Source organism: Mesoplodon mirus (assembly GCF_964341445.2).
Source record: "Mesoplodon mirus genome assembly, chromosome: 18".
Lineage (NCBI taxonomy): Eukaryota > Metazoa > Chordata > Mammalia > Artiodactyla > Ziphiidae > Mesoplodon > Mesoplodon mirus.
This window is the reverse complement of record NC_138994.1, coordinates 13,830,464-13,857,004: the sequence shown is the minus strand read 5'-3', so window position 1 is coordinate 13,857,004 and position 26,541 is coordinate 13,830,464. Positions and strand designations below refer to the sequence as shown.

General features: G+C 56.8%; 1 protein-coding gene across 2 annotated transcripts in view; it reads left to right on the top strand.

Moving 5' to 3' along the window:
- RPTOR (regulatory associated protein of MTOR complex 1) overlaps positions 1–25,917 on the top strand; it is a 339,786-nt gene extending 313,869 nt beyond the window's left edge. Inside the window, exons 25-35 of one of the 2 annotated variants that reach the window (XM_082603638.1) lie at positions 3,240–3,345; positions 6,547–6,661; positions 7,930–8,054; positions 9,123–9,227; positions 12,854–12,901; positions 19,044–19,150; positions 20,225–20,352; positions 22,063–22,149; positions 23,012–23,128; positions 23,398–23,527; positions 24,207–25,917. In XM_082603638.1, coding sequence (XP_082459764.1) covers positions 3,240–3,345; positions 6,547–6,661; positions 7,930–8,054; positions 9,123–9,227; positions 12,854–12,901; positions 19,044–19,150; positions 20,225–20,352; positions 22,063–22,149; positions 23,012–23,128; positions 23,398–23,527; positions 24,207–24,275 — 1,137 coding nt within the window. In that variant the 3' untranslated portion in view covers positions 24,276–25,917. The remainder of the gene's footprint in view (positions 1–3,239; positions 3,346–6,546; positions 6,662–7,929; positions 8,055–9,122; positions 9,228–12,853; positions 12,902–19,043; positions 19,151–20,224; positions 20,353–22,062; positions 22,150–23,011; positions 23,129–23,397; positions 23,528–24,206) is intronic. The other variant, XM_082603639.1, reaches the window with a different exon arrangement.
- Positions 25,918–26,541: the final 624 nt, after the last annotated feature.

The following is a 26,541-nucleotide window of genomic DNA, read 5'->3' as shown; positions in this document are numbered from 1 at the left end:
TGGTTACATACTGTGCCCAAAAGGGTGAAGTTTAATGCATGTGAACTGTATCTCGGTCACCCTGATGCTTTACGAGAAGTGTGGCCTGATGATGAAAACGCCCATATTTGGGTATCAGTACCTGCAGTGAACTGTGATCTGCACTTCAGAGCTTTTTCCTTGGCAGTCAGTGGTCTTCACCCCTTAGATGTCGTGCCCAGAGGTGGCGGGTTGAACCGGGTCAGCCCGCAGCCAGTGCACACCCTCCCGGCACTGCTGACCCCCTGTCATTATTTGGGGAGGGTGTTTGTTATTAAACGAGGTGAGAGGCAAGCGCAGAGGTACTCTGTCCTGCCACAGAACTCGCTTTGTTTCTGGTGGGAACCCAGGGAGCTCGGTGTCTGAGAATTTAGCGTTGACATCATGAGCCTTCCCCAGGGGTCATGCTGCAATCCTGATAGTCAACGTGCCTGTCATGAATTTTATCCCGTGCACTTGAACCTCTTTAAATTCAAAGGCATTAAGGGTAAGACCCAGCCCTGTGATTCACAAATTCATCATATGAGAACCTGCTCCACGTGGAAAAGCCCGCCCTCAGGCTTCTGCAGACCCTCTGGTCTTCCTTTGTTCCCAAGCCCAGCCTGCCCCAGTGACAGACGAGGAGCGAGGAGGACACCCTCACCAGCCGTCAGCAGCCAGCTCCTCGGGAGGCTTCAGGAGGCTTCAGCACCATAATTGGTTTCTGTTTGAGGAGAAGCCAGGAGGTGTTAGGAATCCGAGGAGTGTCGTGATCCTAATCATGTAACACTATTTCCCACGCCCACGTCCCTCCAGCTCTGCTTAGGGGAAAGCGCAGCACAGTGTGGGTCTGGGCTTTTGTTTAGTCAGAAGCTTTTGTTCAGCCTGCAGAGCCATGGGGGGAGGGGAGGAGCACATGAGCGGATGATTAAGAAAGGCTGAGTGGGAAATCGTCTGTCTGGTCCCTCCGTCCATCCTTGTCCATCCCGGCCGGCCAACGCCGGCTGCTTCTCATGGCCTCTTCTGCTCTCTTGTCCTCTCCTCGTCTCCACCCTCGCCTTCCACACTGTCCCACTGCTCTCCGCCCCTGCTTGTCCTAGTGCTTCATGGCGATTATCCCCAAGACGATGCATGCACTGGTTCCTGGGCTGCGGTTTAGTTCAGTTCAGTTCTGCAGGTCCTTCTCTGAGCTCAGCAGAGCCTGTATGCCCGTGGGACCGCTCCCGGGAGCGCCACGCTCTGCTGCTTAGGACTCAGCCCAGGGCAGTGATGCCCGGCTGTGCCGTGGAGGTCAGCCTGTCTGTGGCCCCAAGGCACGTGTGGCCGCACTCCCATGTGCAGCTGCCTCCCATCTCCCTTCCTTCCTCCCGCCTGCCCCTGCCATGGGGAGTGCAGTCCAGAACTTCATGCCTGCCTGTCCCACTCCCTTCCTGCTTGTCTAGACCCTTTCTCTGATTTATTCCTGCAGAAACGAGAGATTCATTCAGGTGCAGTCTCAGTCTTTTCATGTGGGGTTTTCTTATTATTGTTCTACGTTATTGGTTAGTTGTTAGTTGTTATTTGTTTTCAAATAATCTCTGGATTGTCATGAAACAAAACCAGCTGGTAAAAACCCACCGTCTACCCCGAGTACCTTCGTGGGGTTATGTCTACAGCACTAACTGTACTCTGGAGGCTCTGGGTGACTTTCCTTCGGTCGTCTCTGTGTCAGGATATCTTTGCTGTTTTGCTGGGTGTAGTTTTGTGATTTTTAAGAGAAAAAAAGACAGGAGTGTAGCAGTGAAATGCTGGAACACAGAGGCCTCGGCACCTGTGCACAGGGACGAGGTGAGGTTTGGGGTTGTTCATTTGTGATCAGAGATAACACAGAGCATTCTAGGAGAAGACACGAAAGTGCTCCATGACCATTTCATGTAATAACTGCCTAAAACGTGAGCTGAACTCCTCTCCGTGTAGACGTTACCTCATTTCTCAGCCACACTTACACACAGGCACGTGCACGTGACCACGTTCACCGTCCTTCATCCTGATGCTTTCTCCAGGATGAATATGGGCTCCTTCTGCCTGTGTGGTGTTACCTGGCTGAGTACAAGGCTGGTTAACTCAGCCAAGAGGAAGTAGGGTTTTTCCTAGTTTATTTGATTCCTTTTGTATTTTGGGATTTTACAACTCTGAGTTTTCAAGCAGGGAACCAGAGTTAGCCAGACTGACTGTGTGATTTAGGAGATACATCTTTTTTACATGACAAGTGATTGTTATGAATAAAGTAGACTTAAATCCTAACTTATTATTTGCTAAGTGTGGCCCTCTCCTAGGCACACCCATCCGTAGCCCACATGCACCCACACCATGTACACACGCCAGCCATGAAGCAAGAAGAGCCCTTATCCAGGAAAGGGGACTGTTCCAGCATCCATATACTTCACGTGCAGATAAACTCCGTCTCTTGAAAGCTGATTAGGGAGGGCAGAAGTTCTCTGGCATAGGGTCGAAGCTCCTTCCTCAATCTCCACCTATGCGGAATCCGATGCCAGCTTCACCCTCTGCTGCATTAGGTGGAGTGGGGCGGGCAGCAACTCCCAGAGAAGATCCCACCCTCAGGCCCAGCCTGCCTCTCGCAGCTGTCATGGGATAGCCAGGCCCTGGCTGCTCTCCTCTGTCACTTCTCATGAGCTCGTTCATCTTCTAACCAGATGCCTCAGTTCCCTTTGGCATCAAAGAATAAAAGCAAAAGTCTCTGAGCACAGCCCATCTTTTTCTGATTTTGCATTTAAGGGTAAGAAGGTGCAAATTTAGTGTCTGGCACAGCAGGGCCCTTTGTGTCCCCTCCTGCAGAAAACACCCAGCCCTTATCCCTGGACCTCCCCTCAAAATCTGTCTGCTTTGAAAGCAGCCCCCCTGCTGCCCTGTCAGAGTGCAAGGGCTTCTGGCTTCCACAGTTGGGCCGTCGTGGGGGCAGGGGTTTCCTAAGTCTCCACTCCGCATCCCAGCGCCGGCCAGCCCTCCCCCGACCCGGTCCCAGGTCTCAGAGCCTCTAAGCCCAGTGGCCAGCAGTGAGCGGCACTCCCAGCATAGAGAGGGAAGCTGCTTCGGGGATTCAGTGACCAACCTCTGACTGTAATGCTCTGCTCTGGACTGCGGTAGGGCACTGGACACTGGGCTGACCAGAGAACCCAGATTCTTTAGCACCTGTGGAGGAGGAATGCTCTTATCTGGAAATAATTGTTTTTTTATTGTTGAAGATCCCGGAAGAGCATGACCTGGAGAGTCAGATCCGCAAGGAGCGAGAGTGGCGGTTTCTGCGAAACACCCGCGTCAGGAAGCAGGCGCAGCAGCTCATCCAGAAGGGTAAGCAGTGTCCCCAGGGGCCACCGCAGTCGTTGAGCAGGTGCCCACCCGCCCTTGTGCAGGGGAGGAGTGAGGCTGGCGGAGATGCTTGAGGGAGGGAGGAGTGCCAAGGTGGGGGCACCACCCGCCTGCCTGACAAGGCCTGGTCCCGGGAGACTGTGCCTTTGCCCTCAGGGAGACTTGGAAGCTCTCTGGGATCATCGTCCAGGGAAGCTCCTGTCTTGACTGGCAGCTTCTGGACAATTGTGTCTTCTGCCTTTTGTCGTTTCCAGAGAGGAAGGAGCAAGCCCTCCGCAGGCCCTGGGGTCCACGGCGGAGTGGGCCTGTGTCCTCCCCGGGGGGACAGAAGACAAACACCAGGCCCTGGCTGTGTTTACCTGGACCCCACCAGGCCCCCAAATAATTGCTCTCTATCACCCAAAGCTGTGTATCAGTCACATTTCGACCAAACCTTTTACTAAATTTGCCAACAGATGCCCAAGCCGCCCACTTTGCATGCCCCCCAGCCCCACCCCACCCCCACCCCCGGTGAAGTGGCAGTGAGCAGCACGGACACACGGGCTGCCACAGGGAGGGCTGCTGGGCCGCGGGTCCTCCTCATCCTGGCTGCAGCAGCCCCCCAGGCACTGAAGCAGGGTGGGAGGGGGCAGCTGAGGGCCTCCACCCTGTGATCAGGACAGGGACAGAGTACTGGGTCCCTCACCCCCGCCTAGGGACGAGCCTCTCTCCTCTCCCTCTCCCAGCAGTACAGCCCCCGCTGGCCTGGGAACCGACCCAGTCCCACAGCTGTGAGTGCACAGGGCGTGGGCTGGTCTTTTGGCTCTGCCTGAGCCCTCATTGCTGGGCCAGCTTTGGGCGGTGGACTGATGCTGCCCGGGTACCGCACAGAGTGGATAAGCAGGCTCTTAACGCTTCTGTTGAATTATTGTTGTGAACTTGCCTCCCTGTCCTGTCAAATTCTCTTGATTTATTACGGGTTACTTTTTAAAGTTGAGGGTGAGAACCCATGAGACCGTCCCTGCCTGCAGGCAGCCTGGAGTCGGGGTCTCGTCCCTGGCCCGCCTACCCAGGCCTGGCGCACTCCTTGGCCCATTGAGCACTTCCAGAAGCAGTGCTGTTTCGGAAGCACTTCTGCGTGTGTTCACAGTGCTCTCTGTGAGATGCTCGGGTCACGTTTCATTAATGTGCGGTCACTTCTGCTAAAACCAATCTTGGTTGTTTGTAACTCGCCTCTATGAAAGCACTGTCGCAGCTGGATGTAAAGCCTCTGGGGATGTGGAATTCAGAGTCTGCAGCTTTCTCCAGGAGAGAGCGAGCCGCCCAGCTTGATAGAAGCTCTTTGAATTATGGGGTCAAGGGCCTATTTTCTTGGAAGTTGGTGGTTCTTTAGAACCCCAGGCCTATGGACGGGGACAGCAGAACAAATTGGTTTCCCTGTACCCACGGGCACAAACTGGGAGCCAGTCTGCTGTGCGCAGTCGGACATCTGAAGGTGGTGAAGGCCACACTCTGGGCTGGTATTGCTGGTCAGCATTGAGCAGGGAGTGAAATTAGAGCCAGCCACTCGAGAAACAACCAGGTTTTCCAGACAAAAAAGAAAAACAGTATCTCTGTAAATTAGGGTCAGGGGTTCTCTTTTCCAGTCTTTGTGGGAAAAAAGAGGTCTGCTTGTCAGGCACACACCGAGAGGAACTGCTGAGCCGCTGAAAACATTAACAAGTGAGCTTGCCAACGGGAGCATCACTGCCGGTGGACGTGGGCAGGGAGGACAGGGCTGCTAGTGAGGCCACAACCTCCTCCACTACCTGCAGCGCTCAGAGCCTGGAACTCCTCATGAAGTTGTGGTTTTATCTGAGGCCAGTGGTCTGCTGGGAAGGCTGTGAACGGTAGAAGGATGGGAATCACACCTGCGGGCCGAGCAAAGTCACCGGACAAGTCAGCGAGGCCCCAGGAGACGAGCTGGGAAAGTTAATGCTGCCTTTTCTATCCATGACCCCTCCGGCCACCCCCCGTGACACCATGACTTTGCTATCATACATGGATCTCTGCATGTCTGCAGAACACCTGCAGTGACTCAGGACCTGGGTGTCCCCTCATCTTTCCTGGGTCAAATCACACCCCTGGGCCTTCCCTGGTGGTTGAGAGTCCGCCTGCCGATGCAGGGGACAAGGGTTCATGCCCCGGTCCGGGAGGATCCCACATGCCGCGGAGCAGCTGGGCCTGTGAGCCATGGCTGCTGGGCCTGCACGTCCGGAGCCTGTGCTCCGCAACGGGAGAGGCCACAGCAGTGAGAGGCCCGCGTACCACAAAAAAAAAAAAAAAAAAAAAAAAAAAAAATCACTCCCCTGTCCTGGGGAACCCATGGCCGTGGGGGAAGGCACCTCTGGGCAACAGTTAAACCCTCCGGGACCTGTTTGCCTGTTAGTTTAACTCCGTCTTGATTGTTGAGTGGTTTTCTGTGTTAGTTGTTTTCGCAAAGGGAGGCGGAAAAGGCCTGAAGTCGTGGGTGACAGCAGCTCGCCCGGCCGGCGCCAGGTTCACGGAGCCTGAGCAGCTCCTCTGTGTCACCCAAGTCTTGCATCCAGCCACCGAGGAGGGGGTGACTCCAGGGCCTGAGTGTCATGAGGGCTGCTCACCCTCTACGACGTGCAGGGGAGAGGGGCCACCACGCCTGGCTCCTCTGCGTGAGCCTGTGTCATTCTCCAGAAATATGTGTGAACCTGTCGGATGCTATTAGCATTTTTATCCTCTTTTCGTTGTTCTTCTAAAGCTCCCTCAGGGCCACAAAGGTTTTTTCCCGAGTGGCTGTATTGGAGCCTGGTGAACAAATCCCCGTTCACATCCTTGGCTGGATTGCAGACAGCGATGGCCACACCGAGGCTTCAGCCTTGGGTCTCAGTTACGAATCTCAGCCTTACTAAGCTTTATTCCAAAACCTTTGGTGCTCTTTTCCTAAAACCTTAACCAGTGTGCACCGATCTGACTATTGCTGACGGTTGTCGCAATTATCTATTGAATGCTAGCCATGTCCAAGCAGAGGCAGGGCCCTGCTGTCAGGAGCCCACCCCTGCGCTGTAACCCCTGCTTTCCTCTGGGCCCCTCCAGGTCCCCAAACGTTAGGGACTGGTGTTGGCCTTGGTAAAATACATCATTGACATTTGCTGCAAATTGAGACCCATAGTCGTGTGTTTCCCTCGGCAGGTATCACAAGGCTAGACGACCAGATATTTCTGAACAGGAACCCTGGTGTCCCCTCCGTGGTCAAGTTTCACCCCTTTACGCCATGTGTGGCTGTTGCTGACAAAGACAGCATCTGGTATGTGGGGCACTTGCAGGGCTGGCCTTTCAGCTGGAGAACAGGTAGCCCCTGGGGGGTGTGGGCAGGATGCCCCTGCACCCTCCTGGTGTGGAAGCTCCTCAGCCCGGGCCTTTGGGCTGTTTCGGGAGTGGAGGTGGGGGCTGGAAAACTTGCCGAGAGACGTCCCTCCTCCTGGTGTTGGCCCGCGCCCTCCCAGGGTTGCGCTTGGCCACGTTACCACGGGTGTTCCAGAGGCCTGAGCACAGTTATGTGTGGGCCGGGACGGGAGATTCTGGTACGAAGATGGGGCCATTCCTGTGCAGTGAACAGAGACCAGTGCACAGGGGCTCATCAGGATCCCACAGTGACAGGACATGTGAGGAACCCGCTCGTGTGCAAGGGCAGCAAGTGTGTGAAGGGAAAGTGTCAGTAACAAGACACCATGTTAATTCATAGTGACCATTGCCCTTAATGTCACTGAGAAAGTGCCCACTTGATGGGAGAGAACCATGGACACGATTCTTTTTATAGCTGATAAAATGGATAGAATTCTTACCTGTTTCTTATTCCTCTCCTTTTTATACATAACATAAAATTTACTGTCTTCTCCATTTTTAAGTGTGCAGTCCAGTGACATTAAGCACATTCACCTTGTTGTGCAGCCATCACCACTGTCCATCTCCAGGACTTTTTCATCACCCTAAACTGAAACTCTGTCCCCATGAAACACTGACTCCCCCTCCCCACTTCCCAGGCCCAGCACCCCACACTCTACTTCCTGTCTCTATGAATTTGTCTATTCCAGGAACCTCATATAAGTGGAATCATCTAGTATTTGTCCTTTTTTGACTGGATTATTTCACTTAACAAAGCAGGTGTCAGAACTTCCCTTTGAAGACAGAATAATAGTCCATGTGTATGGACCACATTTTGTTACGTCCTTCATCCATTGATGAGCACTTGGATTGCTTTCACCCTTTGGCTGTTGTGAGTGACACTAATATAACCTGGGTGCATAGTGTATACCCAGAGGTGGAATCCTGGCCAAACGGTAGTTCTGTGTTTAGTTATCTTGAAGAACCACTCTTGTTTCGCATGGCAGCTACACCATTTTACTTTCCCACCATCAGGGCACAGGGTTCCAATTTCTCCACACCCCTGACAACATTTGTCCCTTTCTGTGTTTTTGCTGGTGGCTGACCTGGTGGGTGCAAGGTGGTATTTCCTTGTGGCTTTTGTTTGTATTTCCCTGATCACTAGCCTTATTCCTCTCTTATTCCCTGAAGTTTTTGGGACTGGGAGAAAGGGGAGAAGCTGGATTATTTCCACAACGGAAACCCTCGGTACACGAGGGTCACGGCCATGGAGTATCTGAATGGCCAGGACTGCTCACTCCTGCTCACAGCCACAGGTGAGTGGGGTTTGCATGGTGGGGACCTAAACCCCAATGCAGAGGTGGTGGGGGACAGATGCAAGACCCCAGCACAAATTGGCACAAAGCTTCCTGTGACCTCAATTGTTTCTTCTGGCAAAGGGGACTAACCGCTCCCACGTGGAGGCCTCCGTCATTAAAGGCACACCCATGGGGAGAGGTCCTGCTGGCAGCCCTCCCCAGGAAAATAAAGTCCAGCCCCGGCCCAAAGCCAGCCCCCTGGCAGACATCAGGCAGGGAGGGGGTGGTGCGGGCAGCCAGTAGGGTCAGTTGGGGGTTTGAGGGCAGATCACACTGAGCCTCTCTGAGCGCCAAAGAGGAGGCAGAGAGGGTGATTTCCCCGGGCGCAGAGACACAGCAGAGGAACCCAGGGCCCTTCAGGAGTCGGGTCCCAGTGGAGATGCAGCACGAGACTTGAGTTCTCCAGTAGGGAGGCTTCACTTCTCAGCAGAGATCAGGCAAGTGTTTCCCAGTGTGTCCCCAGATGACCTCATCCTCCCTCTGCAGCTTGAGGCAAGGTTATCCTTGAGGGCCTCGTGTGAAGGGCTAGTGAGGCCAGAGAGCTGGGTCCTGGGGGCAAGCAACACCAGGAGGAAGGAAGGAAGGAAGGACAGACGGACAGCCAGCCAGGTGGTGGACCCACACACTCAGGCCCACCTGGCTGCCCATCTGCCGGAGAACACTGGGGCCCCTGCCCCGTTCTGAGCCTGGAGAGGCAGGAGGAACAACCCGCCCATTTCCTGAGTCATGTGAGGGGAGGTGGGGAGAGAGAGGCCCTGAGCACCGTCCCCTTGAGACTGCCTCTTCTTGGCAGGTGATCCCCTGCGGGGGGGATCGGGAATGCTGAGGCGGAGGCACAGCCCTGAAGCCCAAGGTCAGGCCAGAACAGGCCTCACTCTGCCTCTGATCGGCTCCTCACCAGACGAGAGACCCATCTGTCCCTCGGGCTGGGCAGCCTTTGTCTTCCTGTGCCTCTGGGGGAGGGCCCTCCTCCCCTTCCCAGAGCAGCCAGGCCTGCACTTGAATATCCTCTCTTGTCTCCCCAAGATGACGGTGCCATCAGAGTCTGGAAGAACTTTGCTGATTTGGAAAAGAATCCAGAAATGGTGACGGCCTGGCAGGGGCTCTCCGACATGCTGCCCACCACCCGAGGTGGGTGCTCCCCGGGGTCCTGCAGGCGCTCAGTCCACTCAGACTCCCCAAGTGACGACCCAGCCAGCCCCCTCCTTGGGAGACTCTGCTCGCGGGTGGAAGTCCTGCCGAGCTCTGACCAGCCCACAGCCCCCGTCCTTGGCTGGAAGCTCGTGTTGCTTGTGAGAGCGTGGCCGCGGCAGGGCCTGGGGCTGCATTCTGTGCCCCTCGTGCCCGAGTTAATCCCCTCTCAGTGATGAGCACACAGCAGGCGCCCCAGTTGTGTCTGGTCCTACGGGGAGCGGGGGGCAGTGCGCTGCCTGCCTGCCCTGGGCTGACGGAGGCACGGCTGCAGCACGCACCGGCCACCGCTGTGCGTGCTGCCTGTCGGTGTGCATGGCTGCCCCACGCCCAGGGTGAGAGACACCAGCGCCACCTGCTGGCCTCTGGGTCCAGGCCCATTGTCGGGAGGTCTGCACCTCTCAACCCCGCACTCGCTGTGTACACAGCATTAATGCAGCCGTGGGTCCGGATTTCCAGAGACACCCTCAGCCGTAGCCACCCTCCAATGTGGTCGCAAAGCCGCTGCCAGATGGAGGCCAGAGCGGCTTGCTGTCGGCCCCTCTGCTGGCCTGGGGTCTCTGCGTGTCCTCGCGTGGCTGATCAGGTGCCTACATGGCTGCTTCTCTCCCCTCCATCAGAGCACTTGTCCTAGGGAGACGCCGACCCTTGGGGGCACAGCTGGCCCCACGGCAGACACTTCCTTATGTGTTAATTTTTTAAATAGCCATGTTTTTACATTTTCTTCAGGAACAAAATGGTCATGCATACCCACCTCCACAGGACCCAACACAGCCGTTTTCTTGTTGCCCAGGCCCCTCTGGGCCCGGTCCTGGGCTAACATGGATGACAGCTGCCGTCACAGGTCCCTCTGTCTCTCTCTTGCTTTTTCCAACATCGGAGCAAAAGCCTGATCCCTGCCCTGCAGCGCCCCCACCTCCCACCCGCTCAGCCCCCAGCCCCGCCTCAGGCCCGCCTCAGTGCTGCTGGCTGCGGCAGAGCAGGTGGCTGACGGCCTCCCCGTGGCTCTTAGGTGCTCATGCTCACAGGTTTGTTTCGCTGCGGGACACGCTGGACTAGTTGAATCGTGGTTTTCAGTCCTTAGCTTCCTGCTGCCGTCCCAGCAGGACGGGACACGCCCCAGGCTCCAGCCGTTCCGCAGACTCCTGTGCAGGGAAGGCAGGGGCTGGTCAAGAGCAGGGTCAGCCTCCCGGCAGGGCCAGAGGATAGGAAAGTGGGGAGCCCACTGGCAGCCCAGTGGATACACTGTTGTCTAGTTTATTCCTCTTGCAGTGGCCTACCTACCTGCCGCCCCCAAACACCTGCCACCCCCAAATGATGTGTCTGTGGTTTTTTACCCGCAATGCCACTTGCCTTGGCTCTAGTGAAGGTCAGAGCAAGGGTGGACAGCATGCAGTTTGTGGCGGGGCGAGAGTCTAGCTGGGAGGAAAGGAGGCTGAGGTGAAGTAGTACAGTCTCAGGGCTCCCCTGCACTTGTCTCCCCCAGACGTCACCTGTGTGTGGAGAGCTGCTCCTGGCCCAGGTGTGTACTGCAGCCCTAACTTGAGAGTGGTTCCACTGCTGTAGACATGTTTCCTACAGACTCCTTCCTGCTGGACCCTCTCCCTTTCCTGGGTTTCAGAAATCCCCCCAGGAGAGGCATTGTTGCTGAGGGGTCAGGAAGCTGGTGGGGGTCTTACCTCCAGGTCTTTATCAGCAGGTGGGGTGAGGGGGGCTTTGGGCAGGCAGGCAGCACTCCTCGACTGCTAAGCCAGAGTTCGTTTGGTCTGTCCCCTGCCTTTTGACCAGGCAGCAGTAGGCTTAGCAAAAAGGAAGACATTATTTCCTTGTTCTTTCAGGGGGATGGAAGGTGGAAGGGGTGATGTGCCTGGGAGGCTGACTGCTCTAAAGGATCAAGACAGGAAGGGCTTGTGCGCTGCAGGGCCCAGAAGGGGCACACTGAGAACCGGGGGGGCCTCTCCGGGCCCCACATCCTTCAGTCTCCGCAGCTTCCCTCTGCAGCACGGGGATCGCAGCCCCAACAGGGCTGGAGAGACCCCCGATTGTAATTTCTGTTTCAGGAGCTCAAGCTCAGTAACCGAGGGGCAGGTCTGGTGGAATTCTGGCCCCTGCGCCAACTTCTCGTTGCCTTCTGTCCATCAGCACCTTGTTTCTTTTTCTTCACCCGCCTTGGCCTCTGACTTGACAATTACAGAGCTGTGAGCTGGGACCCTGTGGGGAGAGCTAGCAGCTTCCACAGCAGTTGCTTGTCAGCGTCTGGGGGGACCCCCACAGCTTCACAGTTCTGGCTGTGTTCCCCCGGGACCTTGTCGGGCAGAAGCAGCAGCCCCCGCTCCCTGCTCCAGAATACCGCCCCCCCAGGCACGTGAAGCTCCCTGTGCTCCGCAGTGAGGTCCTCCGCCTGGTCTCGGGTCCCAGGCAGCCACGAGCTGTGGTGGGGGGAAGAGGCACCCTTGGGGTGGCTGCGGTCATCAGCTCCTCCATGCGCCTGTGATGGGGGATCCTGCACAGCTGTGCACCCCATGAGGCCTGGCCCACCGTGTCCTTCAGCTACAGAGGGCATAGGGGGTCTCATTTGTGAATGCTGCTGTGTAGGGCATGTAGGAGGGAGGACTTGGCCCTCCATGAACAGTTAGAAAAGTCTGCCTGTGAGGTTCTCCTGTGCGCTCTCCAGCTCAGAATCTGCTCGCCAAGTCGTTGTCGGCGCAGCTTGTTAGCAAAGATTTGATTCCGTGGTTTGTGACTAAAGAGACTGTTTCTTGCAGGAGCCCTACCCATGCTTTTCGGAAGTCATGTGAAATGTGCAGGGTCTCCACATCATCTTAGCATGCCCCTGGCTCCCGTGTGTACATGTGCACACAGGCATGGGCATGCATGCATGCATGTGCACACATGAACACGCTCCTGTGCATGCATGTGCAGTTAGCCTGGGGACACTCCCCTCATGGGGTACCCCGCGGTCAGGAGAACTGAAGTCAGTCTGGGTTCACGGCCACCCCCGGAACTGAGCGAGCCGTGTTCTGAAATAGAACCGGTGGTGGGACCGCCCGTCCTTGAGCCACGGCGCCCACAGACACCCGGATGGAAGCACACTTCCCACCCCCTAGAGGCCTCCTCACTGACCGCTGGGCCCCATGAATGAAGAGCTGTCCTCACTCTAAGGACCTAAACGGAAGTGTCTGCCCTCCTCTGGGTGTGGCCAGTGGGTCAGCTCCTGCTGGTTGGGCTGCACTAACTGTGTGCGTGTCTGGCCACTAACCTCCACTCACTGGAAGTGCCCACGCCATGTCGGGTCATGTTTCCCCCAAGTCATAGCGCTTCCAATTTCCTGTCTAGAAAGAGAGTCTTTTTAGCCAAAAACCCTGATAATTGGGTTTTCACGTTCATAGGTACGTTTGGCCCTTTTTTTCCACTGCAGCTGTGGCCTAGGCCACCGTCTGTCCCTCCCTCCTGTTTCCCTCTTGGGTGCTCCCCTGACTGTCTGTGGTTTGTTTGATTTTGGCTGACTTGGCTCTGGCTGGCCTGCTTTCCCTTGCATCAAGCCCATAATCCCTGTTTCCTCGCAGGTCTGGCCCGAAAGGTCTCAATCTTTCTTGACCGCAGTAAGCAGGGAGGTGAGTGCCTTCTCCCTTCTCTGTGAGTGCCAGGGGTGGGAGCCGGCTCCTCTGCTTTGCCTGAGGATGCTCGCTAGCCCGCTGTGCTCTTCAGGCAGCAGAGGATCGGGGCTGTGGTTTTTCTTATTCGTTCCATCCGCAGTCTCCTCCAATACAAAAAATCATCACCAGCTGAGCACTCAGATCTCATGGGATGAATGAGGTTGGCTGTGTGAGGCTCTGGGAAGAAATCTTAACGAAAGCCGTAGACAGGACTCTCCCTGGGAGCTGAGGCCTCATAGTCGCACCTCCCGGCCTCCTTGGTGGCCTCACTCACTCTTGGGCTGGCTCAAGGATAATTCAGTTCTCTGCTCCAGGCCACCTTCACAACAGCCTGGGAATGGAAAACAATCCAGATCCAAGCCTGCTGGAGTGAGGATGGCACAGCTCTGCAGGCTCACAGGGAGGAAGGATATCTCATGATTCCATTAGGACAGAAAAGTCGTTCCAGATTGAGATTTGTGTTCCCACCAAATTTTTCAAAAAAGAATCTTTTTCAGAATTTAATGCAGAGTCTCTTAAAGCATCTGTTTCCATCTGAAAATCCATATATAAGTTTGATAGTTACTAAAACACCTATATGCAACTGACTGTGGATACACATGGTAACACTGGGTTAGCAAACCCATATGCCTGCTCAAAACGAGTCCTTTTCTCTCCTAAGCTCACTAGTCAGGTAAATTGTAAAGAGATGGAGCCTTATGAATCCAGGCAGCAGATAGAATTCTTGACCTTTAATTTGCAGCATCTGAGTTTAGAGTATGACCAGCCTTCTGGTGAACTTTCTGTCCTGGTCTGTCTTTAGTCACTCCCTAAACAAGGGTTCCCTGCAGGAAGGCATATGTGGCTATGGGTCTGATGGGGTCCCTCGTGCCATCAGAACTGGAGGGGGTAGAGAAGCAGGTCCCGGGAGGCTGAGAACAAGATATTCTTACAGATGTACAAACTCACAGTTTCGTATTTTACAAAGGACTCTTTTAGTAAAAAGTTTAAAAGGAAGGAAAAAGAGAAAAGAGAAAACCCGAGACTGACTCAATCTTCACTCCTTTGCTTCCCGCCAGCAGGGATGGTGGTGGTTGTAAAGGGAAGGATTTCTCTCAGAAAGAGCCTCCTTGGGTTCTCAGAGGAATGACAGGGTCACTTGCCCTGAAATCCTGAAGAGGAGCCAGGGGACACCTTTCACGGTCAGGACCTGGGGTGGCCGGAGGAGGGCAGCCCTGTTCCCTGGTTGTCAGCTGCACAGGGGGCAGCAGCCACCCCGGAGGGCAGGGAACAGATCGTCCAGCACCGGTGTGTGTGTGAACTGGATGTAAACCTTGGGCCTTGGGTCAGCTGTTAGTATTCGTTGCCTAGCAGCTGGGCAGCAAGCAGGGCGCCGACCGCAGAGCACAGTGGTGGCTGGTGTGGGGAGTCACGGCTGCCCTCCCCTTCCAGCCTCACTCCTCCTCCGGGGTCACAGGCACATCCAGAGTCTAAAATTAGCAGGACCTGGTGAGCAGGAAGCCCTCTCAGTGCAGGAGGCAGGACGTGGGGCCGGGTCGCAGCGCCCGTGGACCCACGCAGGACGGGGCACTGGCCGCAGGGAACGACGGCTCCCTCCTCTCCCAGGAGGCGTGTACCCCACCCTGTCTCCTCTGACCCTAAGCAGCTGCCACATGTTCTGGTCCATCTCCCAGGTGAGAAATGGAAGTTTAGGTGAAATCATTTGCTCCTGAGGAGCCCAGTTTTCTGTTGCCAGCCCTGTCCTGTGTCTCTAAACCTGCCGGCTGTCCAGGAGGTGTTCATGGGCCCTGAGGGAGGCCTGATCCCATGGGGAGTCACTGCGTCTGCATCCCTGGGGAGGGAATGGAGGTCACCATCCCACAGGTCTGAGGTTCTCACATGTGCCTGGTTGGGCAGGGGCTGGCCCCTCCTCCTCGGAGTTCCAGAACCATAGCTCCTAAGGGCGTTTCAGGTTGGGGCTGATGGGTCCTTAGGGATCAGGTCCTCATGACATGTCCTCAGAGGTCAGATCCCCATGTTGGGTTCTCAGAAGTCCGTTCCAGACGACAGGGTCCTTAGAGGTCGGTCTGGACTGGCCTCTGAACCTGGAGGGCTGATCATGGACATCACAGGGACCCAAGCCTCTAAGCCTCTGAAACAACGTGCTTCTTCTTTTCACTGTCTGCTGGGCCTAGGGTTCTGTCTGGTCCCTGACTTACATGTTCCAGCTTCCTAGTCTACAGCCATCCCTGTGCCATACGTCTATATTTTAATGAAGAAATTCCCTCTTTGGCCAGCTTTTGGATGGGAACATGTGAGCAGGGCTCATATCCAGGATAAAGTCAGACAGGAATCTCTGCATCCTGGTGGGGGCCGCCCACCACCCCTGGCCCCAGGCAGTGAGATGGATGTCACACTAGATGGACCATGATCTCAGGCACACAGGGTGCTGGAGTTCGCCCAGTGGGGGAGAGGCTGCAGCGCGCTCGGAGCCTCCATCGGTCGAGCACTCTCCGCGTCGAGGCGGCAGCGTCGACAGGGAGGAGGGGCCCTCCTGGGGGGGAGCCCAGAGCAGCCTGCCTGCTCCCGAAGAACAAAAAGGCCAAGGAGGCCCCGGGGAGGGAGGAGGCCCCGGGGAGGGAGGAGGGGCACAGGCTCTGCCCACAGCTGTCACTTTTCTGGGGATGGGGAAGGAGGAGACACTGCTGAGGCCGTGCTCCCCAGGAACCCCAGGAACGAAGTGATTGGAATCTTCACTCTGGTTCAAAGTCACAATGTTCCTGTCTTATGAGTTTTACTTAAATCATAGCCATCAATTTTGTTCCTTGTGCTCAACACGTCAAGGAAGAGTGTCACCCTTTTTATCATCTTTTACCAACTTGTGATGAATCAGATCATCTCTCCTCCACTGTGTCTGGAGGTCGAGACACAGGCTTGGTTGGGAAAGGTCTCGAGGGAGAAGGCCAGTGGTTGCCTTCCGTTCTGGGCATGAGGACAGGCCAGGACCCCAGATCTATAGGAGAATGAGGTGGGGGTCGGCAGGCGCAGGAGGTGGGTCAGGGTGCAAGCAGACTGTTGTTTTTATCCTAGCAGTTTTCACGTTGATCTGAGACTCTTCCACGGATAGGAGCTCACTGTCTTAGGTGACACAGCTTCCGCAAACAGTCTGGTAGAGCTAAGGAAGCAGCCTCGCCCAGATTTGTCTGTACACACAGGGCGCCTGCCTCCCCGACGTGTACAGGACTTGGGAAGGCCTTAGGAAACACGTTTCTTGTCTCTGCTGGCTTCACCATGCTTTACAACTGGTTTAAACCAGAATTTGGTCCACATCAGAGAATCTAGATTTAAAACAGGACTCAGAGCTCACGTGATCCACGTCCCCAGATCCTCTGACGGCCACATGGGCACACCTTCCAGTGCCTCCAGTGCAGATGGAGACACTGGGACCCTGTGTGGGAGCTGTGTCTCCCCAAATTCACGTGGTGGAGTCCTCGGCCCCAGCACTCAGAGGGCGACTGTATTTGAGAGAAGGATTCAGTTGAAATGAGGTCACTGGGGTGGGCACTAATGCAGGGCGGGCCCCCACTGGCTCTGAATCCACCATGAAGGAGACTCAGTGAGAAGGAAGCCACCACCACTTCATTTGGAGGCCAGGTCAGGCTTCTTACCCCATTGGGAGCGGCCGTGGCCTCCTCTCTGCTTCCTGCATGGGTGTGGGGCTGAGACCCCCCCAGTCCTTCTGTGGTCCCCCCAGACCCTCCCCAGCTTGTTCCCGTGACCCCAGAGCACCCCAGATGTCACCTGGCCACATGCTCTCATCGGAGGACCACTCCTTAATTACACGGCTCCTGAAAGCCCTACGGGGCTGACACAGAGCCCCAAGTGCACTGTTAAGAAGGACGCCTGAGAACACAGGCCACCCCATCAGTGGTCCATGGACACAGGAGTCTGTGAGCCTCTGCAGTGACCTGGCGCCCCAAGTCAGGTCGTGGGTGGGCGCGTCCTCTGTGATTCGTTCACATCATGCACACCGGGCACATGGTGAGGGGAAGCAGGTGGCGTGGTTGCAGGCTCTGCTTGTGGGCTGACTGGTCACAGTGTGACAGGGCTGTCCCGGACAGAAGTGGGGGCCACATGCCCTGCCAGTCCTGATTGTGGTGATGGGTGAGGGGCCTCACCTGCAGCCTTGTCACCAGTAGATGCCTTTCTGAGACATTAGGGTGTTTTCTCCTGCCTGGGGTCAGGGGCGTTGCAGTGGGGAGACTGCATTCTAAAAGGTGAAACAAAGGCTTGTCCATTTGTTGTGTGGAGCTGACATTCTGCAGGGTAAACACGGCAGCCGCCAGCAAAACAGGGAGGATGGGAGGGGGTGTGCCAGGTGACACATCTGGAACAGGTAGAAGACGGAACAGGGTGAGTCATAGCCTCACATGGTCGAGAAGGTGACTGAGCATGATTTGGAGGGGCTGCGTGGACGTCAGGAAAGGGGCGTTCCAGGCACAGGGCCCACTGTCAGTTAAGAGGACCAGCCTGGTCACTTTTGGAGCTCGAACCTTGCAGGGACTAGGGCAGAATGGGAGGCCATTGGGGGTCTCTGGAGTGAGGGTTGAGGGGCTCAGATACAAGCAGGAACCTGAAGTGACACATACAGATGAGAGTCTGGAGTTCGGGAGAGAGATCGGGCACTTGGAGGGAACTCCATAGCCTGAAAGGGGCATATCAGAAAAGAACAAGTGAAGGTCACATTGTCCAACTCAGGAAGTCAGGAGAAAAGTGGGCACCCACAGAGAGAAGAGGAAACCACAGAGGTAAACACAGGAGCTGCTGCCGCAAAAAGCAGAGACAGATGTATAGAAAAGCATGGTGACTTCACTTCAGATTTCAGTATGACCAAAAGAAGACATAAACAAAGTTATAATGTCAGTGACAGAATAGGAGAGGATATTTGCAATATATGAGTTAAACCATCAGTGTCAGAATGTATATTAAAACATACAGGCTGCACACACCAACATCGACCAGAATTTGGGGAAATCACACCTTGTGTCCATTTCTGCTGAGACTGCAGACCCGCATCCACTCTGGGAGTGAAACGGCCTCGCCTGGGGAGGTGGGACAGGGATATGTCCCCTTCCTGGTGCTACCACTTCCTTGTGCAAGGGCATGTGGAAACGTCAGTGTGGTGTGGTTTACAGGCAGGGAATCGTGGAAGTGATGGGCTCGTTCTCCAAAGGCGTGTTACCCAGAAGTTCAGTACGAATTAACCAGATCTGCATCCGTTGGGTTGGATAAACCCTCAAAACGTAACGTTACTGGAAAGATGCAAATTGCTGGAAAATATACTCCCGTCTGAAATTGGCGATGTTTTTGAAATGTGGTTGATGTGGTTCATGGTTTTGGACACGTGCCCCTGCAGGGGAGTGCATGGAGGCCAGCCTGGGAGGGCGCCCAAGGCCTGTGGGTGATTTGTCTGGGGACAGGACAGGCAAGTGAGGCTTTCACTGTCTTAAATTTCACTTCAAGAACAAAAAAAGAGCAAAAGTGATAAGATATTAGCAGCTCTTAGATCTGGGTGGTGGGTACAGGGGTTTCTATTGTGTTTTTTCTGTATGTTTTAAATATTATAATTAAACATCTTAAATCTTATTTTATAGTCCCTCCTGTGAGGTCAGTGCTGCCCTTAGGGATGCTGAAGGCATCCGCCCCCCGCCCAGTCCAGTGTGGGGAAGGGCAGTCCTTGATTCATTCACCACTGACCGTCTGTGGTCAGCCCCCTGCCTCCGTGAGGGGCAGCTGCAAAGCTGTTCACCCCCAGGGGACTGTGGGACCCAGGAGACTCACATCTCTGTGCCTCTGACAACCATTCTAAAGTCTCCAGACCTGCCGATCATGCCCAGGTGTCCTGGAAGGTGGGCATCTTGGACAAACGGTCCTAAGATCCTGCTGTCTCTCTGGCAGATGCCTGGGTACAGCAGAGATACAGAGAAGGCTCTGAATTGTCACCCCGACCTCAAGCTTGCGTGGGGTTGGGGACCCACCCTATGGGTTGGCACCGACTGCTTGAGCTATTGTCCAGAACAGGCTCCCTTGGTGACACCGGTGCCCATCCATGTCTCTCCAGGAGCTGGGATGGTGGTGGACTGGGAACAGGAGACCGGCCTCCTCATGAGCTCGGGAGATGTGCGTATCGTCCGGATCTGGGACACGGATCGTGAGATGAAGGTGCAGGTAAGTACACTGTCCCTCATGGGGCCTCCCTGGGGGCGAGGCGGGCCAGTGGGCGCAGACCCTGCCGTCCTGCCGTCCTCCCCGACTCCGATTGCCCTCAAGGTCGAGGGCTGAGAATGAGGGTCCTCGAGCCCCCCACCCCCACCCAGCCGCCGCAAGTACTCTGAGCAGGCGGTGTCTGCGGGGGGTGGGGGGGTGGGGGCAGGGGAAGCGGGGCCAAGTCAGGCTACCTCCCACCTTTTGTTTGTTTGGGTTTTTTTTGCGGTACGCAGGCCTCTCACTGTTGTGGCCTCTCCCGTTGCGGAGCACAGGCTCCGGACACACAGGGTCAGCGGTCATGGCTCACAGGCCCAGCCGCTCCACAGCATGTGGGATCTTCCCGGACCGGGACACGAACCCGTGTCGCCTGCATCGACAGGCGGACTCTCAACCACTGCGCCACCAGGGAAGCCTAGTGCCTCCTACCTTTTAAAGGGATACGATGATTCGGTTTCCATCCGTGTTGGATTTCTTCCTTGTGTGTGCCTGAGAGCAGCAAAACCTCTTCTGATTGGAAAAGCACTTTTCCCCATCTGGGGGCCCACTTCCTGTCTCCTGCTCTTTCCTGCTGCGCATTCCTCACGCCTCCTTCCCTTCTCCAGCGTTTACAGCTGCCAGGAGGAAAGGCGAGGAGATGGTTTATGGGTGGCAGGACTCCTCCTAGACCCTTCCCTGAACTAATTAGGAGTTTTAAGAGGGAGCCGACGAGGATTCCTCCTGCCGATATATGCTTCGTCTTCCTTCTTAGGAGAGAGGGAGACTTTGGAAAGTTTAATGGGCGCAGAGGTGTTTGCAGCCCTGCCCTCCTGGCTGCGGGCCTCGGGTGCCCGGGCTGTCACTCAAGCAGATGGAGCCTGACTCCCTCTGGGGTCCAGCTCCTCAGGGCTTGACAGCTTCCCCGGTGGAGAGAAAGGCAGCAGCTCCACTCCAGGGTGACGAACGCACCCACGGTGTCTGTAAAAGGAATCCAGCAGCTAGTGGGGGCGGGGGGGGGCCTGATGCCAGGGTGCCTCACGGGGTCTGTGTCGGCCCTAGGACATCCCCACAGGTGCCGACAGCTGCGTGACGAGCCTGTCCTGCGACTCTCACCGCTCCCTCATCGTGGCCGGGCTCGGCGACGGCTCCATCCGCGTCTACGACAGGAGGATGGCGCTCAGCGAATGGTAATTGGGCCATGCCTTCCCCTCCCTCTGCCAGACAGAGCCAGCCCCCAGAGCCAGCTGGGCACTCCCCCCAGAGCCACATCCCCCAGCGTGTGGAGGAGCACGGCTTCCCACCAGCCGTGGATGGGCTGTTTGGAACGGAGGTTTGGGGGTCGGGGGGTCCCAGCGAGGCGCTGCCCTCCTGGGCTCCATTCCCACCTGAACATAGAGAAGGCTACCGCCTCCCGGGTTGAACTCAAGAATAGCCAAGAAGATGGCGTCAGGGACACGCGTGGGTGCTGTGCAGCGCTGGGCCACATGCATTGTCATGGCTTTTCTGGGCACTGCCCCTCAGCCCTGGGCTGCGGCCCAGGTGGGGCCCAGCACCGTGCCCTGTGTGGGCCGGTGAGCATGGAGGTCCAGATGCCAGTCACACACGGATGGTAAATGGCAGAGCAACGCTGGAACCCAGGCCCAGCCGTCGCGGGCTCCTGGGTGATGTTTACTGAACACCCACCTTGTCCCTGAAAACAGCCCTGGCCTTTGGGAAGCAGCAGGTGGGCCCATGTGCAGCCACAGAAGCTAAAGGAGCCCTCTTGGGAGGGGATGAGGGGACAGGACTGAGCTGGGCCTGAGAGCAGGCGAGCACCATCAGTGACACCAGCCAGAAGAGAGTGCAGCTGTGAGGGTGCAGGGCCGGGAGCAGTCGGGGGAGTCAGTGCAGGACCAGGCAGGCAGCAGAGGCGTCAGCCAGACTGTGGCAGGAATTTGGGCCTGAGGCTTGGATGGCGAGTGGGCCCAGGCAGCCCCTGGCTTGCATGTTCCCTGTGGGTCTCTATGGGAGGGTGCCCACTGAAAACCCACACTACCCACCAAAAGCAGCCATCGTGGAGGTGGGGGAGCAGGGTTTCTTTTTGGGGTGATGAAAATGTTCTAAAATTAGATGTGTGATGGTCGCATAGCTGTAAGAATGTGCGAAAGTCACTGAATATGTGCTTTTAAAGGGAGAGTCTTACGGTATGTGAATCAAATCTCAGTCAAACTGTTATTTCAAGAAGCCTCTCTAGGCAGGCAGTTAACTGGCAAACCGACCCAAGAAGACCTGAGGGTCACAGAACGGCCGTGAGGGAGGGGCTGGGGTCTCCAGAGCCCCCTCTTTGACCCAAGGCCTGGGGACAGAGACGTGGGGTCTCCTGTGCATCCCCAGGGACCGAGACTTATGTGTGCTGGGTGTGACCTGTGTCCTGGATGCCTTCCCAGATGTCACACTCTGCCCCCACCTCCCCAGCATGTGCATCCCCAGTCCCATACTCCCTGTCAAGGACCCTCACCAGGCCTCCAGGAAAGCCCCTGTGTCCCTCCATTTCGACAGCCTTAGAGTCTGGGGTTCTCGGTCTTGACCCTCAACCCCACAGGGAGATGCCAGTGTGAAGTCCTGGTAGGGGGGCTGGCGGTGCCCAGGAGGTGCCCTGCCTCCGGAGGTCCCAGCGTGGCCCAAGGTGTTTGGGAGGCCCCCAGGGAGGGGCGTGCCTGGGGGGTTCAGTCACTCACAGTGAACACAAGAGGGTGAGGGCAGACCTCACAGCACCGGCGGACCCCGGACGCTTTAAATAAATGCTCTGTTCCCTCTGCTCAAAACGAAGTCCACCCTGCCTCCCATCCTGATGCCTTGGAGCATCAGGGACACCCACAGTTGTCACCAGGCCCTGACCCCACCTTCCTCCCCTCCAGCCGCGTCATGACATACCGGGAGCACACGGCCTGGGTGGTGAAGGCCTACCTCCAGAAGCACCCTGAGGGCCATATCATGAGCGTAAGGTAATGAGCATGGAATATTCATGAGACATTTTGCTATAAAAACATTATTTTCCCCCCATCTAAAATATGTCCTTGGTATTTAAACAGCTGGGAAATGATGGCATTTCAGGGTAGTAATTAACTTCTGCTCTGGGACTGGCCAGAAAGGTCAGAAACGGCACAAGGGCAGGGACAGCAGGTCCTCCCACTGGAGAGCTTTGCCTGTGGGTGACTTGCGGCGGCAGGGGACGGGGTGGCAAGGCGGCTGGGCAAAGCCTCCCCGCAACAGCGGCATCTGCCTGGCGTGTGCCAGTATCACTGTGCGGATCCGTTGTCTGCCCATAAATCCATTCCTGCTGCCCGGTAAATCCTGTGCTGAGAGCAGCGGATATTTATTTGCCCATTAAAGGGAGAGCAAACGTAATTTACTGTCACAAAGCCACCATTTCTTCAAAGAGATGCTCTTCCCTTGTTTGTAACATGAAAACAGAACATAGCTCTCAAAACGATGTCCACCAGGCCCAGGGCAGGGAAGATGTGGCCTACTGTCCTCACCTCCCGCCCGTCGCCGCATCCCCAGCTGCACAAAATCTAATCTCTGGCCGGAAATGAACAAATAACTCACAGCCTCCCCCGTGTCTTTGCTCACCGCTGCTTCGTGCCTTGGTGGCTGGGCCCTTTCTGGCTCTGGGGAGGGGTCCAAGGGGCTCGGCGGCAGGCCTGGCTGTCAGGGTCGGTGGGGTGGGCCCATGTGCCATCCAGGGGCCTCCCTGGACACTCTGAGGGTCCAGGGGGCCATGGCCTTGAGCTGCACGTGTGGACGGCCCCTGACTGCACATGGCCCGTCCTGGGGCCCAGCGTCACCACAACACCCTCTCGGCAGCGTCAACGGGGACGTGCGCTTCTTCGACCCTCGGATGCCGGAGTCCGTGAACGTCCTGCAGATCATTAAGGGGCTGACGGCCCTTGACATCCACCCCCAGGCAAACCTGATCGCGTGGTAGGTGCCGGCCCTCTTCTCTCTCCCAACCCTGCCTGACCGACTCCCAGGGCCCTGTGTAAACAGCAGGCACTACTGCCCGCCCCCACACCTATGGAGGAGAGCTGGGTGGAGGGACTGAGTGTGCGGCCCCTTTGCTGCTCCTCACCTGCCTGGCCTCCCGGCCCTTGCGGCCCAAGTCCTCTCATGGGGGTGACCAGAGAGGAGCCCCATATCCTTGTGGACACGCCTGCCTCCCCACGCTGACTGCCAGGCCTTCTCGTGTGCAGTGGCTCCATGAACCAGTTCACCGCCATCTACAATGGCAGCGGAGAGCTGATCAACCACATCAAGTACTACGACGGCTTCATGGGCCAGCGGGTCGGCGCCATCAGCTGCCTGGCTTTCCACCCACACTGGGTCTGTGTCCCTGCGGGAGGCGAGGGGGGCGGGCGGGAGGCGAGGGAGGCGGGCGGGAGGCTAGCAGCAGCAGCAGGAGGGGTGCTGCAGCCAGGCCCGTCCCCACACCACAGTGTGGCCCCGGGTCTCCAGGGGCCGTAGCCCCCAGACTGCACTCACTGTAGAAGCAGCACCAAATTCCCTGTCAATCAAGGCAGATGTGAAGTAGCCCCGCCCTTTCCGATCCCTTCGGCCCCTACACAGACCCCAGTCCTTGAGAAACCTCCCCGTGTAAAGCCCACTGGGGTAGGAGCAGCCCAGACCCCTGTGACCTGGCTGGCAGCGCCGTCCTTTGTTACAGTCGGCCGTGTGGTCGGGGGCTGCTGTGTTTTAAATCAGGATTCTGCCAGCCTGCCTTCGTGCAGCGTGAGGCTCCCCGGGAGCCTGGCGTGTGGCTCTCTGCCTAAACGCACGACATCAGGTTCCCAGAGCTGCCCCTGGGAGGCCATCCTGAAAAAAATGTGGGAGGCATGGGGAGTGTGCGGATTTCCTGTGACAGGGAGGAGATGATGCATCTCTGCAGAAGCCGCAGCCGATGGGCCCTCGTTCCCGCGCCTGCCTCGTGGGCGGAGTTGGGGTGAGGAGTACCGGCCTGCACCCCCCTGGACACTCACTGCCTGCTCTCTGCTACCCCCTGCAGCCTCACCTGGCCGTGGGCAGCAATGACTACTACATCTCCGTGTACTCGGTGGAGAAGCGCGTCAGATAGCGGCCCCTCCCCACAGGCCGCCATGTACATAGTGGACCCACCGCACTGCCCTGAGCACCTGCCTGACCTGGCTGCTGAGGGCTCGAGAGGGCCCGCACTGTCTGTCTGTCTGTCTTCGCTGTCACGCCCAGGAGCCCAGAGAAGGGGGCTCTGCTGGAGTCCTCGGTGTGATGGTTGCTGCTCTGATGAAACACAGCTCCTGGCCTGAGGACACAGTAGCTGTACATCCCAGTCCCCTTCCCGTCCTGTTTTCTTCTGAGGTTTTTAAGGGGGAAACACTTGTTTTGTTTTCCAAGTGATGCAAGCATTAGTCCACAAAGGCTCCAGACGGAAGCCAGCCTCCCGGGGCTGTGCACTGTGCGCCGCCCCCCCCACCCCCGCCCCAGGTGTCCTCCTGGGGATGGTCTGAGCGCACTGGATGAGGCGCAGGCTTGAGATGGAGTGAAGGACAGATGGAGGCGGCCTGCCACCCACTGGGTCCTCACCCCGGGCCTGTCCGGCCAAACGGCGGAGGCCGAGCGTGCCCTCCCCACACGGCCGCCCTCCCCTCAGGCAGGACTTCCGTCTGAGTGTCAGCCGTTCTTGCTGCAGGTCTGTCAGCAGGAGGGGCCCTGGTTTGGAAGGAGAGACAGGTCCCTTGGGCCACAGAGCTTGTTTCTCTCAAGTGCTGCTCTTCCCCAGCAGGTGTGGGAACCGTGGCCTCCCCACCTGCACCCCACACGCATCACACGAGCACACATGGAGGGGCCACCAAGCTCCAAGAGTATCGGGGTGAATGGTGCCACCCCAGCCCTCTGTCCCCACACAAGGGGGTGCAGCTCACGCTTGCAAGGGACACGGGAGAGCTCTCAGGAGGGCAGCAGCTTCACATGTGTCCATGCACACGCGTCTGTGACGGGGCGCTGAGCAGCCACACCTGGAACACAAGACACAACCACAATGATATTTTGAAAAGCATTTTTTCCATTTTCCTTGGGAATCAGGATTATTCAGAAATAGAGGGATGAGCTGGCTTAGCTACTTCTGCCAATAAGAGGCCAATAATAGTGAGAATGTGAGGAAGAGCCGTGCTGTGGACGTGGGTAGGCTTGGCGGGGCGCAGGGCTGGGCAAGGGGAACAGCCCTTCTGCGGCCCATAGGCCATGCCTGCTCCCCCGAGAAAGTTCCAGAACGGCGTCCACCATGTTCTGGGCAAGCGAGCAACGTGGGGTCGGGGAGACCGCAGAAAGCTCAGCTCCCCCGCACACAGCCGGTCACCTCCACCCAGCGCTCCAGACGGCGACTTGGGAACCTTCCAGAAGCTGAGCTCCACCCACAGATGCAGAGTTGACTACGCACAGCCAATTCACGGAGCGGTTCCACTCCAGATTTTGAGCTCATATGCGGTTCTGTTTGTTTTGAGACGAAACCATCCCCTGGCCAAGCGCAGAGGCCCCGCAGAGGGGCTGTCTTCACAGGTCTGATGCGAAAATTCAATCATGAAGTTACAGAGTCTCAAGAGAGCGTGACCTAAGGGTTCATTTATCTCTATTTATTTTACCAAAATGAGAATTGAAAGACTTTGATGAAACATGGAATTGCAATACAAGAGTAAGAGCGATAAACTGTTAATAAAAGATAAATACGCAGAGGGTTGGCTGGAGGCTCTGTCTTTTAAGGCAAGTCCTCTGTGCCCTCGGGGACTCCAGGCACCAAGCAGGTGGTTCTCGGCCCTCGTTCCCCTTAGGCACAGCCCCAGCCCTGTGGCTTAGACAGTTGGTCCAAGAAAAGGCACTAAATGTGGGGTCACCCCACTCTACCTGCAAGCCCAGGCTCCCAGAGGGATTCCTGCTGCCACTTTTGTGTCTCTTTTATTTACCACCTGCAGTTAGAGGCCAGGAGGCTGCGTCCGCTCTATTCTGGGCATCTGCCTTCCCACGCCCATCCCATGGCTCGGGGACCGCAACTCCACCCTCAGCCAGCATCCCCTCTGACCCCAGCCTAAAAGGTCCTCCGCTGTCAGCGCATGACTCCTCAGGCCCACCTGGTGGTCCAGGGTCGTCTCCCCTTTGGGGGTTGGAACCTCATCTCCTGCAGGGCCCCCCTGCTCCAAATGGCTCCTGATTCTAGATAGGACCCTGTGGCTCTGCGGGCCCTGCCATCCCTGGACACTTCCTGAGGTTAGGTGGGGATGTTCCCACAGATGCGGTCAACAGGCCCGTGTGGTCCCGGCCCCTCAAGCTCACCTCACATCTCAGGGGTCCCACTGAGATGTGGGTCCCACTGG